A 23,328-nucleotide genomic window follows, 5' to 3' on the forward strand; every position below is an offset into this window, starting at 1 on the left:
TTACAAAATAGAAATGGTCATGTACTATTTTTTTCCTTAGGCTAATTATTTTTTACTATCAAAAACCACACTTAACAGGTTAAAAACAAGCCACAGACCGGCTCTGGAGTGTCTCTGAAGTTAGCTTGCATTGTAGGAGACTGGCAGATGAATTTGGAGGGAAGAGTTGAGTAATGAGGGCAGCTGCATCTCTGAAAGCAGTTAAAGGAATGGTATCTGCTGATGTGGGAATGCAGCTGTGAACCATTGTCTCAGATTTGTTGGAATTTGTTGGATGGGGAGTGTGCTTGATGCTGACACCCCCCCCTTTTTTTTTTAATTCAAGAGGCTGAAACTTGAGGTGAGGAAGGAGAAAATTGGCTCTAGCATGAATCTGCTAATGTGATGCTTGTGCCTCCCGAGCCAGAAAAGGGATTTGGCAGATGAGAAGAATGTACAGATATAGCAACCATTCAGCACTTGTCTCTTGACCTTGTTGAGTTTCTTTTAGACTAATGTTATCAGATGTTTTGGGTGCAGTCCTCTATTTACAAAGAAAGTACACAAAGTCTGGAACTCAATAGGAACAAACATGCTTTTTGGCTTCCACCCAGAGCTACACTCACTGATATATGTATGTCTTGTTTCTATATTTGATCTTAGTCTTGCTGTATAAAGGTTCACCAATCAAAGGTCCATCTGCTGCATTTACTGCCTGTTCCAGGGGATTCGTGTCCCTTTCTCAAGTTAATTCTTGCTTAGACTTCCCACCAAGTTCAATTTCTGTTGGCATGGTGTCCTCTTATATCAGCTTTTCTGGCCCCCCCTTATGCATGCACGGGCATACTCTTTCATCCTCCATTTTTGGCCTGAGTGAAAAAGGACATGAATGCCCATGAGCTCCAAGGTTTCTGATTGCCCAGGGATCAGACATGCATGCTGGTAGCTAGCAACACCCTTCAGCACAGCTCTTCTAACTTCCATGGCTTTTCAACCTATTAACTGGTATTCATGTCCCTGAAAATCTTCCCTAGCAGCCCTTCTTCTCACAAACTGCACTAGCACCGGAGTCCTCTCCTGGGCCTCTATGCTAGGGAACTGCTGGGACTTGCTGGCAGGTTAGTAGTAGACCTATCTTAAGGTATATCAAAAATAGTCTCTCTTGTGCTTGGAACACTTCCTGTTGGGCTGCAGCCTAAGCTTCTAGGCTGATGGACTTTCACTACACTTTTACAAGGGGTGGGTGTGTGTAAGTTTATATATAGTAAATAGTAACAACATCTCTCCTGACCCAGAATGTTAGTTTGTCATTTGTCACTCTATACATGCTCAGTGATGTGAATGGAAATTGGAATGGTCTTCTGAATAATCTGGCTGGAAGCAAGAAGCATCTGTCAAGGGACATGTGAACATTTATTTATCATCTAATGGCATGGGAGGAATTTCAAAGTAGCTGTCCATCTGGTTGCATAACATACTTGGGGCGGGGGGGAAGTTTGTAGAATAGTGGGGCTACGTAGCTGACTTACTGAGGACCCTTGCCTTGAAATATCAGGTCAGGTAACTGCATAATAAATAGACTGACCTAACCATGGTTCAAATCCCATTGTAGTCCACAGTCATCCTTATAGCTGGCTGAAAGATTTGCTTGTTCTACTGATGCTATTCCTTCTTGCTTGCAGGGAGGTCTGGACTAGACGGACATTTGATATGTGGTGGCTAAGGACACATCAGCAGCAAGAGAATCGAACAGCAGAGAGAAGGGTGAATACAGTGCTTTCCCTTATTTAACCCAAGGGGATGGATGGGATAGTTCCCTAATCAGCTGGTGTGAATGCAGGCTACACAAGATGATCTTGCACTGATTGTTGTTGTCCCTCAAGTGGAGATGAGCCACACAGGACTGTTTTCCTGTGCCTGTTTCCTCTGACTGAGGAAGCTTGTCCTGCTGGTTATAACTGGTTTGTGTCATGAAGTTACCAGCTTTTTCCTCTCAATTGCAGGCTGTTCTTCACTTTGAGTGGCAGCTGTTGGTTCGTTTCTGGTGTTCCTGGCGCAGGAGAACAGAAGCATGCTTAGAGGAGCAAGAGGGCCTGGCTCAGGCTCATGATCATTACTACCATCTGCTCCTGCTAAAGACTTTTAATCTCTGGAAGAAGAATGTTCAGGCGATCAGAATAGAGTAAGTGGCAGCCCAGAAGGGGTAGTGATCCCAGTCCATTTCTACAGCTGGCCCCTTTTATAAAGAAGTATCTGATTCACAGCTTGCCACCCTTTTGTGTGCTTTAGAAACTGCTTGCATGTCTTTGTTTCCTGAATATGCAGGAGTGTTTTTCTGGCATGATGGCAAATATGGGTTTGGGTTTCATGCTCAATGGGTCTGGATCGAAGTTGCACAGTAAGAAAACTCTTTTCTTCAGGAGAATCAAGGAGGTGAAAGCCTTAAGATTCCATTATTCAAAGAGTCTGCGGTGGTCTTGGAGCAAGTGGAGAGAGGTGAGAATCTTGGCAGAAGGAGAAAGGTTTGAATCCTCTACCATCTCCGAGTTGCTTGTAATCTTTATTTGGCTGCTTAAAAATATTTACAGTAACAAAAGCATTGTGTATTCTTCAATAAAGGTGGTTAATCTTGCTCTTACCTAACCAAAGTCTGTCCTTTTCTAAGAAGGGTAAGTCAGTGTAATGTGGGAGGAATAGAAATTGCGTTTAGAGGACTGAGGAAGATTTCAGTTTGTTTTGCACTGGCTCTCCTGCCCAGGGTAAAGTGTGTAGGGAGAGGACAGGACTGTAGCTAAGTGTGGGTTGCCTTAGAATAGATAGTGGTTACAGAGGTCTCTGCATCTCTGTGGAGACCTTTCTCACCATTACACCATCTCCTTCCCCAGCATCACTGAAGTGAAGGGCTGTAATCTTTGAGGCAGTGCCTGATTTAATTTTTTTTTTCCTTCTCAGGAGCGTTTCTTCTAAATCCCCCTTTGGGCAGAAGGCAGTTAAACAGTGCAAGTCATGCAGTGGTTGGTGTATACTGCAACCTTCAGACATCCTTCTGTTTTTTTCAAACTTCCCCTGTTTGCTTTTTTAGACTATCTAATGCCAGTGCAGACAGTTCATAGGGACCTGTGCTACACCCATTTATGGGGGTGCAGAGCTCTCACCTCTGTCCTGCTAGGGCAGTATGGTCTGTCAGCAGGGAAGTAGAAGCCCAGGCAATATGCTATGGATAAGATGCTGTTGGCTACATTAGCTTGGCACAGTGTTGTGGGGTTTTTTGAGCACTCGGAGAAGAGGAAGCTAATAGCAGGGTCCATTGTTGGTTGGGATTACTTGTTTTTGAGTTACGTTACTCCCTTGAGATTTGGAATGCTTATCTTCTTGCTCTCTCTCTCTGCGCCTGCTCTGATCTCTTTCTCCCTGTGCCCTCTTTGCTTGTAGTATATGGAGCGTAAGGGTGAGAAATGGAGGAAGCTGATGCGAGCAGACATGCATTATCAGCACTCAGTGCTGCACAGGGTCTTGAGAGCCTGGAAGGTAGGAGACCTCTTTCATTACAGGGTCTGCTATGTCTGAGCAAACCTTCACTCTCAAGGTCAGAGCTGCCCAAGTGGTTGACTAGGGGCTGGCCTGCCAAGGGGAGGATGAGGCAAAGTTCTGCTACATGGAGTGGAGAGTTTGCACTCAGCTTTATTGATGGCTTTGGCGTGAAAGGGCCCAAGTTGTCTCCTTACTTGTAAGGCTGAGATAAGCAGTAAATTCCTAAGAGTCACTGGTGGGTCATGGCTGCTGTGAATCAGGAGGAGTGGTAGGCTTGGGTGGTTCCAGCTCCTCCATCTGCTTCTGCACCTTACAGCTGCTGAGGGCTCCCCAAAGGACTTCTTTCCTTTGTGTTGCTAACTGCTTGGGGAGGTCTCATCTTACTGACTTATTTTTTTTACAGAGTTACCAGTGTAACGTACAGCACATTCTACACCAGATTGCTGAAAAGGCGGAGGAACGGAACAGAGAGCTCTTGCGGTAAGGCTGCTCATCCCTGTGCAGTACTGGAGAAGGGTGACTTGCACATTCAGACAACACTGAGCTTCTCTGGCACCTTTACTAATTCTGAAATACTTGGTGCCAGTTCATCACTGCATCAGTGCTCCTCTGCATCTCAATAAAAGCAATAACAATAAGAATGGCAGAACTCCCTCTGGACTTGTCTGCCAGGCAGTAGGTTCCAGTCTCAAAGCTGTGTCAATCCTTTTCTGGAAGTGACTGCTGGGCCCATAGGTCTGATCAAATAGTCATCAGTCTCTGAAAGACAGTAACCCAGTAACCTATGTCCTCCCTTGCTGTGGATCAGCTCTAGCTGCTGTGATCTTAAAGCCTGACTCTCAGACAAGGCTGATGTGTACAGTTGCCTGGGTTTCTATCTGATTGTTTTTATCTTAAAGCAAAAGCTATTTTGGAACAGAAAAGGTAGGTAACTGGGCAAGTAAGGACTTCAGTTGCTCTCCACTAACTGCACCAACTTAGTTTTTGTGCTACCTGACGGCTTTATTTTGTTGAACTCTTTCAGTACCAGGCTGCCTGATTCATTTGATATCCAGCAACAGATTCTGTTTAATTCATTAGAAATGAAGAGTGCTTTCTGCTGTTACATACTCTTCTTTCTAACATAGACCCAAAGGGACCCTGCTAGGGTGCATATGGTGAAAAAACATTTTTTGGTTTCCTTATAAGAGTGGAAAGGGTGCCATGGTCAAACTGGCATGGAAGGGTAGGGACCCTTGCTGATTTGTTTCTATTTACCACTTTGCAGGTGGGTGTTAAGTATCTGGAGAGGAAATACTATTGCCATTATGGGTGAAGCTAAGGCAGCTGTTCAGGCAGAACAGCACTACAGGAGAACAACTCTCGCAAAGGTGGGACCATGGAGGGGACTTAGGTCACTTCAGCCAGGAAGTGAAACAAGTCCAAGCAGGGATTAAGTCTAGATATAGTACAGTAGTATTAAGCACAGGGAGGTGGACAGCTTCCCATAAAAAGGATGCAGGGAGTTTAGGTTAGAACCTCCCATCTCAAGAGAGGTCCCTACAGGCTTTTGCTGAGGGTAGAGGAAGGGAGTGAGGAGAGTGGACAGTTTTCCCTACCCTCTTTCTTAGAAGGGGAAGTAGATAGATAGTTGTGTAGAAAAACATGGCAGATCTGCCAGAAGCGGGAAGATGCAGGCAGTCCTTGGACTTGCGACACAATTGATTCCTGAAAACGGTGTCTCAAGTCGAAACATTGTAACTTGGAACTGATTTTTCCCATAGGAAACAATGTTATAAATCTGGGATTCGTTCCTAAACCAAGGCCCGATACCCTGTTTTCACCAAAAATAACCCAGAATTTTGTACTCAATCAGTTATAGCTAAGTAATATAGCTACATTAGTGTATTTATATTGTAAATAGCAATCATTGATTTAGAAGGACTTATTTGAGGTGACTTTGCTGGAGTTTTTGAAGGGTTCTTGGATGGAATCTTCTCAGGAGTCTTGGCTGCAGGTTCTTCTGGAGTCTTGTCTGCTTTCTTAAAGAAAGTGTCCAAGAAAATTTGGACAGCTGTTCTTCAGGGAGATGGGTAACACAGCAATTTGTTTGCTGGCATGGCGTCACATCAGATCAAGCGTTGTAAAGTTGAAACTGACGTCCAAAAATTGAAACAGTGTCAATTTAGAAGTGTAAGTGCGAAACTTAACTTGAAATGTTGTAAGTTGAGGACTGCCTGTATCTTCAGCAGATGGAAAGGGGGCCCAGATGGATGGTTCCCCTCAGGAACACTGCTGTGGCAATAAAAATTTCTGTTAGGAGTAGGGGGGTGCACCTGCCTGCTGAAGTTGGTGTAAGATAGAGTTGGGGGAAGTGTGTGAATGCATTTCTGATAGCAGAACAGTTTGTCTCCACTCCAGCATCTAAAGAACAGGAAGGTATCCACTAGGATCCCATGTCTTCCCTCTCTCCTTAGGTTTTACTGGAGTGGAGGGACATCACCTCTCTGCAGGTGTACTGCCATCAGCAGGATGCAGCAGCTGTGAGGGAAGCCAGGAAGCATTTGGATGCAGGTGAGTTTCTAGGGGACAGGAGATGTAAAGAAGTCACAAAAAGGCTGGGTTGCTGTGACAGAGTTGTGCATGGTTGAGTTGCATAACTCCAATGGTACCATGTTAGTATGTGTATTCTGGCTGCATGACTCCAAGAAGCACCCTGCTCCATGTGGCAGCCACACATTTATTCTCTGCTGATGAGATGAACTGGATCTGCCATGAGAACTACTGGCAGTGACATTGCTCTGGAGAGGTTCATGTCATATAATGGGTACCTCTAATCTCTGAGATGTGTACAAATGAAGGCATTCTTTCTGACCTGATGGAAAGGGAAGTGTCTTGTATGACCTTTGAGCAGGTTGCTAAATCTATCTTATACCTCAGCTCCCCATCTGTACAACAGGGATAATTCTCCCACCCTCATAGGAGTGTTTGGAGGAGAAAATCTGTTAATGACTGCAAGATGCTTACGTACCTTGGAGCTGAGGATTGTACAAGAATCTTGAGGGAGGTTGAGGCAAAGCTTGATTAGAATCATTTATTATCACTAGTGCTTTCTTTCCACTTACGGTTCTTAAAACACTTAACCAATTCATGGCTAAGGCTGCGGGTGCACTTATATTTAGGGTCAACCTCGAGGTCATCCATAATTACCTGGAGCCACGTGGTTTGCTCTTTCCCTCTCTACATGGTACCTTATAATCAAGGGCCCTGGTTTTCTCTGATTTAAAAAACAACAACAACAAAACAACCCAATTTTTGGATTTAAAAAAATAACCTAAAATCCACATTTTTCCATGATTTAAAATGAAACACCATATGTATGTATGCATGTGGTGTTTCATTTTAATCATGAAAAAATGTAGATTTTGGGTTACATTTTTTAATCTGAAAATCGGGGATTTTTTTTTTTTTTCAGAGACAACCAGGATCCCTGCTTATAACCCACTCAACAGTCACCCACATTGTGCTATTTATTTCTCAGACACCGTCTTTTAGATGTTTCTCAGATTCCCTTATGATGACATAAAAGGCAAACACCTTTCAGGAATCTGACTCTGGACTTGTCTCTTTCCAGGTAGTGGGAAGGAGAAGGTGGGTCAGAAGGGCTGAAAGACGGGAATAGGGAATTGTGGGATTTCAGCTGGCAGACTTCCTGTGACTAAGGCCTGCGGTGGATGGGTAGGACCCAAGCACAACAGAGAAAGAGTGAGCTGAGGATGAGCAGGAGAGGGGTCAGCAAGGGGGAGTCAGGGTAGTAGGAGTTAACATTAGCAGAGCTTCCAGGTTTAGGGCAGACTGCTGCCAGGGGTTGAGTTTAGGGGTTTGCAGCATAAATGTTTTGTGGTTACAGGCTTGAAGATGACTTTAAGGTTAGCCTTAACTATTAGTGTAGACATAACTGAATGGCATAGTTACCTTCCTGGTGGGAGGTGGTGTTATCACCACTTTCAGAAGGACCCCAGTCATGGAGCAGTCAAGGGTCTAATTATCACAAAGGATGTCAGTGACTGAGCTGGAAAGACATCCTCGATATCCTGACTCCCTTCCCAGTGACATAACTATAAGACTATCTTTCCTCTCAGCCTAAATATTGTCAGTATTGTGGACTCTCCATTTTAGAGTTTTTTTAAGATCTGACTAGACAAAGCCTTGACTGGGATGATATAGTTGAGGATAGTCTTGCTTTGAGCAGGGGGTTGGACTAGACCTCCTGAAGTCCCTTCCAACTCTAATTTTCTATGATTCTATGAAATACTGTCAAACAGAGGAAATAGAAGAACTGGTCTCATAGCTGCTTCTACCTTTGATAGAGAGCAGGAGGTCTCCTGGCCCCTTAGCTCATGACATCTTTTGTCAACAGTGCATCTACAGGCCCTGTTTCTTCGCTGGAAGGAACTTGCCAAGAGGTCCATGGTGTTGAGAACCCAGCTGGACACTGCGGTTCAACACCGTGGGAGGTCCTTGCTCAGAAACTGCCTCACTAAGTGGAAGCAGTATCATCTGCAGTGCATTGGGAAGATGGTGAGAAGGGCTAACAAACTGGAAAGTAGGGGACTGGGAAGGTTCTGTGGGAGGGAGAAGCCATCTACGCAGCAGTCTTCTGCAAAAGGAATAGAGCTACAGGTGAAGCCCATTCCCACAGTTTAGGCTGGGGAACAGTGTGGGAGTCTCGGCTAGTGTGGAGGAGATGATATCTGTCTCTTCTACACCAGAGTACATAGAACTCTCAGATGGGGTGATGAGCCCTCTGTTGGGAAGGGCTGGGGGATTTTCAGGTATGGACCAATAACTTTCTAGGGTAGAAATCCTTTCTGGGTTTGGGCACTTTTTGAGAAATGGATCCTAGATCAGTGTGATCCTGAGGATGTTTGTCAGTAGGACTCATTGTACTGATTCCCTGGCAGCTTCTGCAGAGACAAGGAGACCAGCTGATGGCTCGAAGACTCTACTCCATTTGTTTCTCCTGCTGGAAGAGACAGGTGAGAGATTTGTCCTCGCAGACTGGCCTTCTGCCAGTCATGCTGCAACCTTGTCCTTCACTTTTCAACCAGTGTCCTGGATTTGCCACGAGAGGAGTGAGAGAGCTTGTATGTCAAATATCATCTGGGCAGACATCTCCATTAGCATCAGATACACCCATCACATTGACCTCAGGGCTTTCATACCAAAAAATAACCTTTTCAGCTGAAAGGAAAGGATTGAGTTTCTGTGAAGTTTGCCTTGCTCACTTGTGGTTGGCGTCTGTCAGGTTGATGGTGGGCATCATTCAAGGAAAATGTCACCCCTAGTGAATTATATTAATCAGCTCTTTTGTTGTCATTACAAATGTCCTTTGGGTGTTAGACAGCTGCCCTGCATGCTAAGGAGTTAATCCCTTTCTGCTTTCAAAGCTGTAAGGCTAATGCCTTGAAACCCAGCTTAGGACAAGCCCAGTGTGCAGTTTGTATGACCCTCGGGTTGGAACTAACAGTGGGGACAGTGGACAGCTGTATTCTTCCATTGTCATCCCTTTAACCTAGGGTAAATCAAATCACTCTCTCTCTGGCTAACGTTAGTAGTGGGATAGGACCCTTAGCATACAGTATCTAAATGCTTAATCCAGCCACTGTGCAATTTGTTTTGCTGACAGCTGGTGCAGAAACAATGGGAGAAGCAGGAGACAGTGTGGGCGCTGTGGCACTGGTCACTCTCCCTGCAGGCAAAGGTAAGGAGTGTGTTACACAGACGGGTGCATACCAGGATCTGTGCTGAGGGTGTGCAGGTGTAGCTGTGCTAGGTAGGTTCTCCTTGGGACCACCATGTTCTGCTTTGGGATGCTTTGATCTCTGATGCTGTCCTCTAATAAAAGCATTTGTCTTTTCTGTCCAATCCCAGATGACTTCCTCATGCCTCCCCATCTCCCCCTGTCCCAAGAGGGAGGAATAGCCATAGTGCATCTCTGCATGCTACTATCCTGGCCTCCCCAAAAGTTCCCTCTTCAGAGGATTGATAATTCCTGTAGCAGCACTTTGAAATCTGGCCTTTTTTTTTGCTTCCTACAGGTGTTTGATGTCTGGCTGGGGTTTGTCCAGGAGCAGCAGAGGAAAAAAGGCCGCATTGAAAGTGCTGTGGGAGTTTACCGCGCCACTCTGCTGAAAGAAGGTGTGACACGGATCTTGAGATATGTGGCTGGCATGAAACAGTTCCGGGGACAGCTTCAAGCCCAGCACCAGCTAAAGGTAAAGGGGCTGCATGTTGCCATTTGGCTCCATGCACCTGGTCCTGATCCCTTGGCTTCTGAGGTGGGGGTGGTGGCAAGGTTGAAGTTCTGCATGGACCTAGCAGTATTCCTTCTGTCCATTGACTCAGCTCAGTTGGAGCCTTTCAGACTGCTGTCAATTAGCATCCTTGAAACTGTACTCCCCCCTGCCCTATAGCTGCTTGCACAGCACAGCTAGGCAACAACTCTGCCTGTCTGCAGTGTGGCTCAGAGTTTCCCTTAGTGTGTGTTCAAGTAGTGGGGCAGATGCTGTCTCAAACTCAGTGATAGTCTACACTTTATTTAACCCCCTTTCAACATGGATGTCACAGCCATACAATGGGACCCTAGAGGCACCTCTGAGCTCTGCAGCTGTGTCTAACTACAGGAGAAGCTGTGTAGCACCAGGAAGTCGGAATACTCATTCAAAAATACCTGTAAACAAAAATCCCTGGGCACTGTAGGAAGTGACCTTTTAAAATGCCCAGAGCCAGGTACCTTCAGTCAGTGCTTGTAGCTCCTATTTAGCATCAGTTGCCTTTGTAATTCAGCCTGGCCTTACAGATAGGAGGGGGACTTGCCAGCTTTATCCCTGCTGCTGTTTCTGGGTAGGACTCTGCTTGCTTCCCTGTTTGTAAGAGAGTCAGATTCCTTGCCTGATTTGCTGGTCCTGGTGCCACAGTGGTGGCTAGTAATTTTCTCTACTGGACTGAAACAAGTTGGACTGATACTTCCAGCACTGGGAGCTGATATCATGGCCATCTTGTCATTTTGACCATTTACCAAGCCCCACCTCTCTCTGCTGGACCCTCCTCTCTGGGTGGCGTGGTGCTGTGTTTCTTCTTTCTCCATCAAACGATCTGCTGTTTTCTGTGTTTTGGCAGGCAGCCTACAGCCTCCACCAGTCAGTGTACCGTTGTGCCATGCTCTGGAAACAGAAGGCTCTCTGCAAGAGTCTAGACCAACCTCGCTCCTTTCTGCCTCCTCCAAAGAAGCGGGTGACATTTAAGGTGCCTGCATCTAAAGATGGCTCCTGGGAAAGAGGAAACTCAGCAGAGAGTCTGTGCCTCATGAAGAATGATGATCTTCCATTCCTCCTTGCTGCTGGGGACTCTGTTCTTAGCGAGCTGTGAGTGTAAAGCTGAGTGTGACCTGTGTCCCTAGCACTGCAGATCAGGTTCACTTTCTTAGTCCTGCAGTGACCACTATGAACTTCCAGCTGTTTCCTTCAGCCCTAACACTGCCTCATATGTCTGCTCATGCTGAACACTTAAAACTGCTGCATAATGCATGTGGCTCTCCATGAATAATGAAAGGATTGGTGACTACATGCTTCCCTGGCGGCTGTTAGAAGGTTTAGCCCAGTATAGTCTCCCAGAGTTGCTTCCCTACTGTATGGTAATGGGTTGCTGGTATGCTAGTTGGCCTCTGAGGTAGAATTGTCCTATAGGGGAATGTGAGCCCAATAGTACAGGAATAGAAATATTACTACCATGAAACTCTGAACACAGTGACCCAAGTGGCACTAAACCTGAAAGTCTTCACAGCTTTTCACTCTCCTGGTAAGGGCTAAATGTAATGAAAGAATGGGCTGCAGTGTCAGTGTCACACTTATACTGATGATCAGTTTTTCCTCTCCCCTCCACATTGTGGGGAAAAGGAACTGTGTTCTCTCTGCCTCTGTAAAAGTTTTCCCCTCTGAAGCCCTTGACAGCCTTGCTGATGCATCTCTTCAGGAGATTTTGTAGAAATTTTGCAAAGCTGCTTCAGTCCAGGACAGGAGTCCCTGGGGGGTCTAGGTAACTGTTCTTCTTGTTCTTTTCCCAGAAATGCTGTCCGCCAAGCAAGGTTACAGCCACGTCGCCCTGACTTCCTGCTGGGATCTCCGGAAAAAGAGAAACTCCTAGGAACACCTTTCCCTAAGTAAGTACACTTTAAAAACAGGGGAAAGGAAATTAAGCATAAGGGCTTAGTTATCGCTACTCAGCTGCTTCTGCCACATGAATTGAATATACCCTGTTGCAAATAGCACACTTTGTTATGTTATGACTATCTTGATTTGCATCAGAGGGTTCTATAGAGTGTAAAGAGCACAGCAAGCAGAAAAGCTTCAAGCATCTTACAAAATGGACAGTAATGTAGCAATCGTGTTAACCTACCGTCTCCCAAGAGCTCAGTTTCCCCCAGTGAGGGAATGACTAAGTTAATTTAAACTATGTTCTGTGACACGACTGAAGTGCTACTTGTGTTCTGAAAAAATTCTGCAAAATGGCTTTGGAGCTTTTGCCTTTGGTATACCTCTGATTTTTCCACAATGGGACTCACTTGCCAAGCCAGATGGCTTTTCTTACTGCCAGCTCTGCAACCTTAACCCTCAGGTCTGAGTCATGAGGGTGTTCGCTGGCTCTTGTGCTCTAAGACCCTGCCCTTCCTCACCCCATGATGCAGATACTACAGCTGAACCTGTTGGCCTTGCCACTAGAATGTTTACCCACAATTCAGTTAAGTGCATGAGCTAGAACCCTTCACCCTCTTCTTTTTTTAGCTGAGTTGGCTCTTGAGGGCTAAGAGGAGGGAGAAGTAATGTTAGTAATGATCATCCTCAAACTCTCTCTGAGCACTCCCACCCTCCCCCAACCCTATAGCCCAGAACTGCCCATTAAAGAGTTACCAGTTTTGTTGTTTCCCTTCTGACACTTGTAAAGCTGAGGATGTTCAGGCAGGCAGCACTTAAACTGTCGTGAAGCACTCTGCTTCGGCTCTAGTTACCATATCACTTTTCTTCTGAAAGGAGGGGGCTGAAGCTGTTCTTGCTGAGAAGCTACAGTTGCTGCAGGAAAACATATATTAAAAATACTTAGTTTAAGTTTGCTTTGAAACTGTGCTCTCACATTGGGTGTATGGCTTCTGCTTCAGAGAGAGAAAAGAAGCTACATTTTAGAGAAGTCTGCTCCTGTCCATTGTGTGTACTGTCGAAGTCTTGATTGAGTTCTTGTCCTGGGACTGAAAAGAGGCAGAAATTGACTCCTGGTGCAAATGGTGTGTTTCTGGCAGCTTTAGGAAATACATTTGATTTTGTTGGTTCTTCTGGGCTTGTGACTGGGGATTTACCCGCCTAACAAAGTAGTTACCTTGGGTGCTGGGGGAAGGAGTCCTATAGGTTGCCACCACCTCCTTTGAAATTGCACTGCTCCTGCATTGCACTTCCATTTCTAATGAACTTGTGCCACAGAATTAAGATCATATCACTGAGCCAGATGCTGTAGTATCGTTGGGGACTGTAGGGGATCGGTTGACTCCTCAGGATGGGTTTGCTGCTGCGTCTGTATGCAACCATAACTGCTTCCCTTTGGCTACCCTGCATTGAGGATAAGAGACCATGTGGGCCGTCTGGAATGTAACAGCACCTTGCCCTTTACTTCCCCTTCTAGAATGGAGGGAGCAGAAGTGCCTTTGCAGCAAGCAGCTGTGAACAAACATTTTGCTCCAGCCAAGACCTTGCTGCCATCGACTCAAGCAGACAGAAGCAGCTATAGTTTGTCACTTCACATGGACAGCATTACAAACACAGTCTGCCCCCTTCGTGCATCTGCCCCATTGCCCTGTATACCATCTTGGACACCTGCCATGCAGCATACTGTTCAGACAAATCCAAAGCTTGAGCTATTGCCTCCCTCATCTTTCATGCCACGTGTGAGACATGGATCAGAACTGGTGAGTTTTTTGAGGAGAAATTCAAGTAACTCCATGAGTGACTGGCTGCTTGTTACTTGTTTACTGCTTCCCTATTGATTTCCCACCCCCTTCTTACCATCTTCCCTGAGTTGTTCTTTGCTTGTCCTGGCACCTGCAATAGGCTAAGTTAGCAGGCTCTTAAAATAAAATGATCCTTTCCATTCCACCTGCCTGTCACAATAGCCACAGTCTGAAGAAACAGTTCTCATGATCAGAGCAAGTGTATTTGTACTGCAGGAGAATTCACGTCTTGTTCCTGATTCTGGCATCTGGCTGGGAGGAAAATATTCAAAGGGTTCAGCATCCACTGCCTGTCAAGCTGAGGAAATCTAGTTAAGAGTAACTCATCTTGGTAGTGCCTACTTTTTGTGGTGGTTTTTTGTTTTTGTTTTTTTTTTTGGGAAAAGGGTAGGGATGGGGATGTGGGGATTCTTTAAGAGCTGAAATCCTTCTTGTTCCATGGAAAAGCTCTGACCACAAATATCACCTGAGGAGCAAGGCAGTGGGGAGGCACTGGTGGACACCCAGGAAGTACAAGGTTACTTCTGGAAGCAGGGTTTAGTGTCTTGCATCAAGTGGAGGGTCCTGTCTGAAAGGCCTTCTCTGGGGTTGTGCTTTACCCTGTTTAAGGGCAAAATGACTGTTTTATCACCCTACAGTTCTCCTGCCTTTGCAGATTAGAGGCAAATCCCTGAATGGTCACCCAGAAGCCACTCCCCAAGACACACAGCAGGCCACTGCAGGAGAAGAGATGGTGCAACTCAACCCACAGGCACATCTGCTGAAACCTGAAGGCTTTGCAGGAAGAGAGAGAAGCCCCAAACCTGCAGGTAGGTCTCAAGATCTAACCTACAGTTGCTGTGCTTCTATCAAGGTCCCCCCAACAACTGCTTCCCCTAGTGTTTGGGAAAATCTTTTATGTGTCTGCTTTGGAAAGGAGAGCTGCATCAGGATGCTGAAGAATTAATTGGGGCACAGGGCTCCTGGAGAGAGAAAGATGTGAACATATAAGTTCAACCTAGCTAGTAAGAAAAGTTATGTTATTGCTGGCATGTGTATATGCACATCTTTGTAAACAAGCTTTGGGGTTTTGAGGAAAAGGGGAGCCACCTGGAGGAAAAGGTCTGGCAAGGAAGCAAGGCCCACCCCATGGGGCTCATTATACCTGTGTTATAATTATTTGCCATCTGAAATGATTCCTACCAGGTAGGAATCATTTTTAAGATTCCTGGTCCTGGTGCTGCAGGCTAGTGTGATCAGTGGCTGTTTCCACTATGGTCATGAATCGTAAGATCTAAACGTTCTGTGGGACTAAGTTGAAGATCCTGCTTGATAGTGACTATATGCTGTGTGGCTGCTACCAAGTAGTAGCCCTCCTGGCCCAGACCACATTTAATTATTAATGGAAAAGCTCAAGTACAAACACACTCTGGTACTAAGCCTCTGCTTCAGGGTCTCATGTCTCTTGCATGTGAGAACAGAACCTAGAGAACTGAGTGCATAGTACTGGAGGTCTTGGTCAATGCTCCTTTGGGGTCCTGCTGGGCATAGCCTAATCTAATGCTGTTAGCAAGGGAAGAGAGGCTGGAGATTGCATATTGCAAGGTGGTATAATGAAAAGGATCCAGAAGGGTGGTGAGTTCCCAACTGTCTGTCTTAACAAGTAGGCACAGGAAACGGACTGTAGCTTTGCAGTGTCATTGTGTGTGTACCTTGGGTTTCCTTTCAGGTAAACGTGAACAGAGGCAAGGCAGTTCAACCAAGCGAGTAGAGCTGGAAGCAGAACTCCAACACATCCATCTGGAAATGCAGCATTACTGCGACAGTAAGCGGGAGCTCAAGTGCGTAGCATTCCTTCCCTTCTAGCCTCAGTCCAGTGCTGCAGTGCCACTGTTGGTGCAGTTCAACTGTTAAAAATTACCCTTTTCCACTCTTACTTGAACATGGGCTCTGGGCCTGTTCTGTTGCCCCTGCTGACCTGTGAGGGGTTGTTATAGCCCTGCAGAGCCAGTATTGCTTTCTCACACTTCATCATTTGGTTTAGGTGGCTTGGGGCAAACACTGAAGAAAGTAATACCATAAGGGCATCATTTGAATACTTTGTAGCTGAATTGGTGCAACTGAGTCAACACTTTGTGTGCGGTGGTACACAAGGGAGTAACTAGCATCATGTTTGGCTCCCTTTTTAACTCCCCAGTCCAAATAATCAAATACCTTTCTGAAAGTTCATTGGGGCTGGCGTTAAGCACAAGCTAGCAGCAAAGCTCCAACTGATTTCTGTAGCCAAGGCACCTTAACGCCTCTGCCAATGTACTCCCTGCCTTATGTTCATTGGGGCATGGACTAGAACCAGTCTCTTCCTTTTCCCTGATTAAATACCTTAACCACTAGGATATAGGTGTGTGCTTGTGTTTTCTTGCTGCAACATATATAATCATTCCATGACAGCAGAGCACTTTCTATAGGGAGACTTAAACTGAGCCAGACTACCCAATAGTTACATGGTTGTGGAGCATTCACTTGTCAGGTAGTGGATGTAGAAAGTCCTAACCTGCAGCTTGAGCTTGCATCTTGCATGAATGCTTTAACAGCTGAGCTGTGACCAAAAGGGGACACCTCCTCCTGCATCTTTTGCTTGGTCAGAATCTGAGAGTGCCTTCTGATGTGGTTCGATAGTTGGATTCCAGTGTGGCCTAGGCACCTACTTGCTTGGCCCTGTCAGGATGTAGGTGTCCTGGCATGCAGGGAGCTTGCCCAGTGAGGGTCAGATACCAGTTGAAGAGTGAGTTTGAGGCTTTGTATTTTAGACTCAAGGCACTTGCATGCTTGCCTCCCACCTGGCAGGCACAAGCCAACCTGAGGGGTTGCAGATTTGCATTTACACAGTTGACTTTTAATAGAAATCTCTTCTATAAAGCAATCTGTAAAGAGCAGTCACAGAGCACCTTCCTAGTGCTGTGCATGTAATGCTAGGCATGAGACACAGAGCACCTTCCTTTTTCTTGCATTGTTAGTTCTGTACTAAACAGGAATCTCTGATTTACTCTATCAGGTCATGTCAGCGGCAAGCACAGATTCTACATAAGTGGCTAGATATGAGTACAGGTGGCACAGGCCTGGAGGAGCGTGAGGCTGTCCAGCATGTTCAAGAAGAGTTGGAACAGGTACGTGGAGGGGGAGCAGGCAGAGCAAACACTGACCCCATGATGCTGTTGTATAGAAGTAGTGAATTGAATGGTATTGCAGGATTGGGCTACTCTTGCTTGCTTGTAATGCATAATGTTATAGAAGCATCATGAGAGATTAGCAAAAGTAAGGGGGGTGTGAGGAGGAAAAACTGTTTCCCCAAGCAGAGGGGGCACGGAGTAAGAGTGGAAAAGGAACCATAAAGTCTGGGGGTATTACTGTACTTGTGAGGTGTGGCTGTACTTCCTGAGCTGGCTGGGGTCAGCAGCAGCAAAACTGACACAAGGTGTGCTACCCTACAGCAGTTCACCCAAGATTTCTAAGTAGCTAAGCCGCACTGAAGTCCATGTTGCGGTCTTCACTGCTTCCAGTAGTCAAGCGAGCTTGGGTATGTCAGTGTGCTGCAGGCTGCTCTGATGGCATTTCATTATCTGAGGGGGAAAGAACCACAGCCCAGCTGCACAAGGTGTAACACAGTTCAATCACTTAATACTTCCTAATCAATCAGGGGAGGTAATGAGAATGACTGCTGGCATGGTTAGCAACTAAACTACTTGGACTGCTTTAGTCACCATCTTAGCCCTTTCCTCTTCCCTGCTCTCTTTCACAGTTGGTGCTAAGGATCAACTCTCTGGCAAAAGTGCTCTTGGAGGGGAGACGCAGAGTGCAGAGTTATGTCATGCGTCTACAGGACATTCGTGCTGCTCTGGCCATGTAATGAATCCAAAACTTCTGAAGAGTAGTTCGTGTTCCTTGGTAGGATGATCACAGCTCTGTCACTGATGGGGAGTGGGGACACAGAAAAACTTGTCAGGGGAAGATGATAGTGAATGTCCATGCCTCACTGAATCACGAACCAAGCCTGGCTCACCAGTTCATGTAAAACTCCTTGCACATGTGTGTGATAAAGCTGCCTTTCCTGTTTTATAAACTAATTTACATTACATGTTACCATATTCATTTACCACAACTGTAAATAGGTGGGAGAATTTCCTGTTGCATAGCTCAGAAATGTGCATTCATACAGTAGCCCAAAGTTACTCAAGCGATGGGTGACGAATACCTGGCTAGCAAAGTTGCCCCTACTATTTTAAGACAATAAGCAACACATATAAGACTTTTTATTCAAAATGTTTGCAGGTAAATGAGTTAATGTTCATAAGTCATACACTTTGACATACAAAAATACCGTGCTACTGATACAGTTGAAAAATTAAATGGATTCTCCACGTAGGAGAAATTCACAGCATCACTAGTACCCTCCAGGAACTCTGCTTCCCCTTTCTATGACCAGTGCTGATCTACGGCTAAGATTCCTCTTCCCCAGCCATCAGCCAGGCTTCCACAGTGCGAAGACTACCATGCAGAATGACCTGCCTCTTTTCAGATTTATGTTAAAGTAAGCAGCAGCAACTTCTTCTCCACTGTTAACCTAACCATGGCGCTCAGATACTATGGAGGATGATGCCAAGTAGTGAGAAATTAAAGCTTAGAGTTGCTTTGGCCATGCCCAGAGGCAGTTAAGCCCCAGTGGAGGGGGTGGGTGGAAGAGATTCAGTCTTCCTTCCTTTGACCCACTGGAACAGGTCCAACAAGTTGGAATTTACAAGAGGCTGGTGACAGCTTTAACCCCTGGGGCTGATATCTGTCTTCATGCACTTCACACCCTCAAGTTTTTGTTTTTAAATTTCTGCATATTTGAAACCAAACTGTTGTGATATACTAATACAGGAGCTAACTTGCTAACTGAAAGGGTTTAAACAAGGTGGCTGGCTGCTAAGAGCCACTTTAAACTTCTACAAAAACCATCCCCATAGAAAAGGAGGAAAGACTGACTCAGAACCAAAGGATCCCCCCCTCCCTCCCCGCCACCACGTGTGCATCAAACAGTCAAGATCACATGGTAAGTATTTGTCAGGCTGTGTTAGCAAACAGATTACATCATCTCCTCTTCCCTACTAGGAAGCTATATATACAGGGGCTTGACAAACTGCACACTTACAACAAAATTCCTTTCTATTTTCTGCATGGCCCAGGGGGAGTTTAGACTTTCCTTCAACACAGCTGAACTGCAGGGAGACGGAACAACAAGAAGGTATAGACTCCTAAGAAGCTTTCTTCTCAGAAGACCCCTTTAAAGTACCAGATTAAGTAAAACATCCAGTACCCTGTGGCATGTGCACCCTCAAGCCAGCATGGAACACATTCAGACAGGAGTTTGAGTCAATTCCCTCACTTGGCCTAGTTACTTACGTACAGGCATTTGATTTCCTGGACTCCAAATAGAATTTATTTTAGAATAGATAACATTGCTTTAAAAGTGAGTTTCTCTCCACCCTTTTGACACCAGTTGCTGTCAATCCCGTTACTGGTAACAAGAAGCTTAACAGACCAAGTATTAGTGTCATGTTTCACAGACTGGTTGAAATGTTAATATCTCCATTCTAATCCTCCTTGGTATGAATTTACAAAAACACTTAAGTTTGCAACAGAATGAAGCTTCAGAACAGAGCTCTCAGCCCCAGCATCTCTCTACCAGCTATGAGGGTGAAAAGTACAAGTTTGGCTTCTACTGTGATAAATAGTTTTAAGTTCTTTGTTGGATGGAAAAGCAGGTTAGTGCACCAGGGGAGCAACCTGAGATTGCTCTGAAAATTCACAATGGTTCTGAACATAGTCAGTGCACGTGGTATTTCAATCTATGCACTAACAATAGGCCCTGAAGTATTTCAAAGTGTTTAATAAATGAAGAAATCCCTCCACCCAGAACTTAGTGACAGATCCCACAGTTTATGACAACATAAAAAGCAACATCCCATGAACAGCAAAAGGAGAATACACACTTTGGCTGCCTTTGTAATGTAAAGCACAAGGGGGCTCTGTGATAGAAACACCCCAAGCACTGAAAAGGCAATATACCCCTTAACAGTTATTTTTCCTGTCACAATCTTCTCTTGCAACAGCTTGTCATTGGATGAGCGTAACTGTCAGCCACATGAACAAAAATCCTTAAGGCCTGGAATAACTAAGTAAAACCACAGAGGTGGAAATTGAATGGGTGGGGCTGACTGCTACAAGTTTTAAAAAAATCCTTAAAAAAGATGATTATGATAACCAGTTTGACCACGTGGAATGTAGACACAGTGTTTTCAGGTTAAAAATACAGTACAAAGTCCAATTTAAAGGGACAGTGTCAGGTTACGAACTTTTGAGCACTTGGCATTTGTTGCTGATACATTGGATTGTTATGACTGAATGAGTCTAAGTTGCTTTCACCAATACTGATGTTGTTTTCTTGTGCACTTTTCCTAGTCTGGCCAATGAAACTATACTAGGCAGTTTAGACTTTATGGTTGTCCTGTATTAACACGATGCTGAGTGATGGTTCTGAAAAAAGAATGTGGGAAGACACACTAGGTAGTTTCAAACCCAGATTTTACAGAACTGAAATTTTAGATCTTGATCAACCTGTCAGTGTCCCTTTAAATATACTAATCTCTCTGCCTTCATCCCTCCCCCTTGCAACTACAGAGTCTGGGCAGGCCCAGTAAGGACCTATATACTCTGTAAATGTAATCAGTTTTCGGCAGGCTAAAGTGGGGGAGAGCATGAAAGACTGCAGGCACAGGGTGGAATAGGAACCTCCCTGGTCAACATTCTTAAAGGCGTCTGTACCTGATATGTATATGAATTATCTGATTATTTTACTGCACTCAGCAAGGGTGTGCAATATAGATCGCACACTCCCAGTTTAACAGAGCAGTGATGCATGTTATTTCCCTTACCCAGGTCCTGCTGAGTGATATTTTCTGTTTAGTGAAACATTTCCTTGTACAGCTGAGTCCTTCCATGTATAAAATCTTCTTGCTCTGGTAGTTCCTATAGGGACCCCAGGGCTTCTCCAAAGCGAATTTTTTGTCCAGGTTTGAGGTGGAACTTGAAGTCCTTGGGTGCCTCAAAGATGAGAACGATGGTTGAGCCCAGGTTAAACTCGCCTAAATGTTCTCCTTTCCTCATGGGGATGCCCTCCTTGTTGTTGTTGGTTATGAAGCTGAAGTCATTGTAGGAGCCTTTGGAGTAACGTGGACTATTAGTATGCAAGTCCTGCACGCAGAGGGAAGAAAAAGCCTGTCACGTGTGCATTTCAGTATCCTCTATTCATTACCAGGGCTACAGTTTCAAAGCAGTAACTTGCAATTCAAACAGGAGTGAAGAAACTACAGAGCAGATGCCTCAACCTGGTCCTAGAACACACACCCCAGTCCACAGAGTAATACTCCTTAAAAGTTATCCAAGTTTCCATTTTAGCTTGCTACTAAATTCAAAGAAAGGAAGGATGGACCTAGCTCTGCCTTGTTTCATTACATTAGAGAGACAGTATCCCTGACTTCCAAAACAAAGCTTGATTTCTTGTCATACCACTCACCTGGTCAAAGTAGATGCGGATAGAGCCCACGTTTGTGGCTCCTACTGCTGTTAGTGAGAAAAAGCCATGTTTCCAGTCCCCTGTGAGGACAACACGCTCATTATGGCAGAAGAGCTCCTTGATCCAACGAGCAACCCCTGGATTCACAGACATTAGGGAGCCTATAGTAAATAGGAAGAGCAAGGTTAGGAGTCTTTATCAAGCTGCAGCTTCAAAGTCACTAAAGGCTGGCCTGGGCCAGCCTTTACACCCTTAGGCTGCGTACAGACAGAAAAACCTCAAACCTGGCACTTCTGTTTAAACTCTGCATGCCCCCATGCCAAGCCTGGTGCTTGCCCAGAAGAGGCAGTGCATTAGTTGGACCCAGCTCATCCAGAGTCTGTACAGATCAGGTGCTTTAATGGAGCTTTTTTGGCACCTGTATCTAGTAGCTGATTGAGTGGAGCTATTAGCTAAAACCCTGGGTGAAGCATGTGGTCTATACAGATGCTGCAGAGCAGAGTCGAACCAACACACTGCTTGTTCCAGTAAAGCATGGTGTTTTTTTTCCATGTCTGACAGCACCCATAGTCACATGAATCAAGACTAACATAGCTTAGCAGATCTCAACTGCTGTGGGATTAGGGCATGTTACTACTCTAGAGCAGTGGTTCCCAACCTTTTTTATACTGTGGACCAGCAAGGGAGCAAAACAGGGTGAATGGAGCTGGCTGCCTCCCTCCGGGGGCTGCCCCACCACTCAGTTTTAACCCTGTACATGACTGCCAACAGCGGAAGCCACTTGCCTCGCCAGATAGATGCAGGGCTTGTGCCACGACCTGGCAACCAACCCTTTGCGGCCCAGTGATTGGAAACCTCTGTTCTAGAGCAGCCCTAATGGAGGACTTGAATAGAACTGAGAGAATTCAGAAAGTACAACAAGCAGGGTTCACATCATCTGGAAGGGCTGTACTAAGACAAAAGTGATTGAGGAGAGGGGAACTCTAAATGGCAATCCACATTATTCCCACATAAAATTCCTGCAACCCTATGGAAAGCATTTGGGAATGTCTGTACTTCCTTAAGATATTACATATGCTAGTCAGAGGCAGAAACATGACAAAGTTAGATTTGGAATTCTAGAATCTAGATTCGCCAGCTAAGGACCTACTGAGGATTAAGTCTCTAAAAGTGTTTGATCTTTGACATCTGCAAACAGTTCCATGGGTGCTTGAGCCCTGGAGCACCTAAAGACTCAGCACCTATGTTTACATCCAAACAGAGTTAGGTCATGACACTATTTTACAATGAGCCTAGCACTGAACAGATCAAGTCCATTTTCACCTGTAACTTTTCAGATGTATCAGAATGTTCCTTATCATGAAGGTGCTTGAATCTCTTCACACTTTTGCCACCAATGGGAAACATGCTTTTAAATATCAGTTATCCCATGGCAGGAGCTCCTCACCTGCCCAACACTCCCCTAAGGAGGCAAGATCTGTGTTTAGATTTGTCTGAAAATATCTGCCATTACTCAGAGCCTGCTTTATCATCCAGAATATTTAAGCTCCTGGCTCCCTGCTGAAGAGTTAAATGAAAGGGAAAATATTCCTACTAAAAAGGTCATTAACAGGGATCCAGGTTTCTCATGGAAAAACAGCGTAAAATGCAGACTTCCCCCATTATTGGAGTAAAATGCAGATTTCTCATTTTAGCAGGGAAACCTGTGGTTTTTATACTGAGCACATTTTGCAAGGGAGTGGGAGGAGGGCTGTCAGGCAGGGGGCGCCATGTGCATATATATGCATATGGCTCCAGGCAGCCTGAGGGGCAGCTCCCACAGGTAAGGGGCGGGGGCAGAAGCCCCCCCACAGGAAAGGAGTAGGGCAGGGCTAAGGTTGCCCAGCCAGGCAGTGTGGAGCTTGGGGCCCAGGGCCACAATGCACAGCCCCAGCCAGGAGTGGGACAGAGCTATGGGCAGCTCATCTGGGGGGCATGGGGCCAGCTTGCTGCCACTGCGTGAACTGGAGGGGCAGAGGGAGGACCCATGCCCCCCCAGATCTGTGTGCAGGGTGGGGACAGAGGCAGGTGTGCACTGCCCACTGCAGGCTCCTGTCCTGTTGCCCTCCCCTGGGGCCGCTGCAGCTCAGCAGGTGTAACCCAGTGCTGCAGCAAGCTCCATAATACCCTGGCAACTTGGGGGGGGGGGGGGGGG

The 23,328-nt window shown here is 45.6% G+C and overlaps 2 protein-coding genes across 8 annotated transcripts in view; one reads left to right on the top strand and one right to left on the bottom strand.

The window, feature by feature from the left end:
* The window catches only part of SFI1 (SFI1 centrin binding protein), a 46,139-nt gene extending 26,883 nt beyond the window's left edge, over window positions 1-19,256 (top strand). For 3 of the 5 annotated variants that reach the window (XM_019506832.1, XM_019506828.1, XM_019506827.1), the window contains 19 exons: window positions 1,662-1,743; window positions 1,983-2,161; window positions 2,400-2,475; window positions 3,412-3,507; window positions 3,914-3,990; window positions 4,778-4,880; window positions 5,967-6,063; window positions 7,910-8,070; window positions 8,454-8,528; window positions 9,179-9,253; window positions 9,591-9,767; window positions 10,672-10,916; window positions 11,615-11,710; window positions 13,219-13,501; window positions 14,199-14,352; window positions 15,252-15,363; window positions 16,575-16,686; window positions 17,319-17,422; window positions 18,740-19,256. In XM_019506832.1, coding sequence (XP_019362377.1) covers window positions 1,662-1,743; window positions 1,983-2,161; window positions 2,400-2,475; window positions 3,412-3,507; window positions 3,914-3,990; window positions 4,778-4,880; window positions 5,967-6,063; window positions 7,910-8,070; window positions 8,454-8,528; window positions 9,179-9,253; window positions 9,591-9,767; window positions 10,672-10,916; window positions 11,615-11,710; window positions 13,219-13,501; window positions 14,199-14,352; window positions 15,252-15,363; window positions 16,575-16,686; window positions 17,319-17,422; window positions 18,740-18,755 — 2,320 coding nt within the window. In that variant the 3' untranslated portion in view covers window positions 18,756-19,256. The remainder of the gene's footprint in view (window positions 1-1,661; window positions 1,744-1,982; window positions 2,162-2,399; window positions 2,476-3,411; window positions 3,508-3,913; window positions 3,991-4,777; window positions 4,881-5,966; window positions 6,064-7,909; window positions 8,071-8,453; window positions 8,529-9,178; window positions 9,254-9,590; window positions 9,768-10,671; window positions 10,917-11,614; window positions 11,711-13,218; window positions 13,502-14,198; window positions 14,353-15,251; window positions 15,364-16,574; window positions 16,687-17,318; window positions 17,423-18,739) is intronic. The other 2 variants (XM_019506831.1, XM_019506830.1) reach the window with 2 other exon arrangements.
* Window positions 19,257-19,901: 645 nt separating this feature from the next.
* The window catches only part of PISD (phosphatidylserine decarboxylase), a 33,478-nt gene continuing 30,051 nt past the window's right edge, over window positions 19,902-23,328 (bottom strand). For all 3 annotated transcript variants that reach the window (XM_019506833.1, XM_019506835.1, XM_019506834.1), the window contains exons 7-8: window positions 21,135-21,295; window positions 19,902-20,812 (exon numbers count right to left, since the gene is read on the bottom strand). In XM_019506833.1, coding sequence (XP_019362378.1) covers window positions 20,588-20,812; window positions 21,135-21,295 — 386 coding nt within the window. In that variant the 3' untranslated portion in view covers window positions 19,902-20,587. The remainder of the gene's footprint in view (window positions 20,813-21,134; window positions 21,296-23,328) is intronic.

This window comes from Gavialis gangeticus, unplaced genomic scaffold (genome assembly GCF_001723915.1).
Source record: "Gavialis gangeticus isolate Ggan-Ray unplaced genomic scaffold, GavGan_comp1, whole genome shotgun sequence".
Taxonomy (NCBI): domain Eukaryota; kingdom Metazoa; phylum Chordata; order Crocodylia; family Gavialidae; genus Gavialis; species Gavialis gangeticus.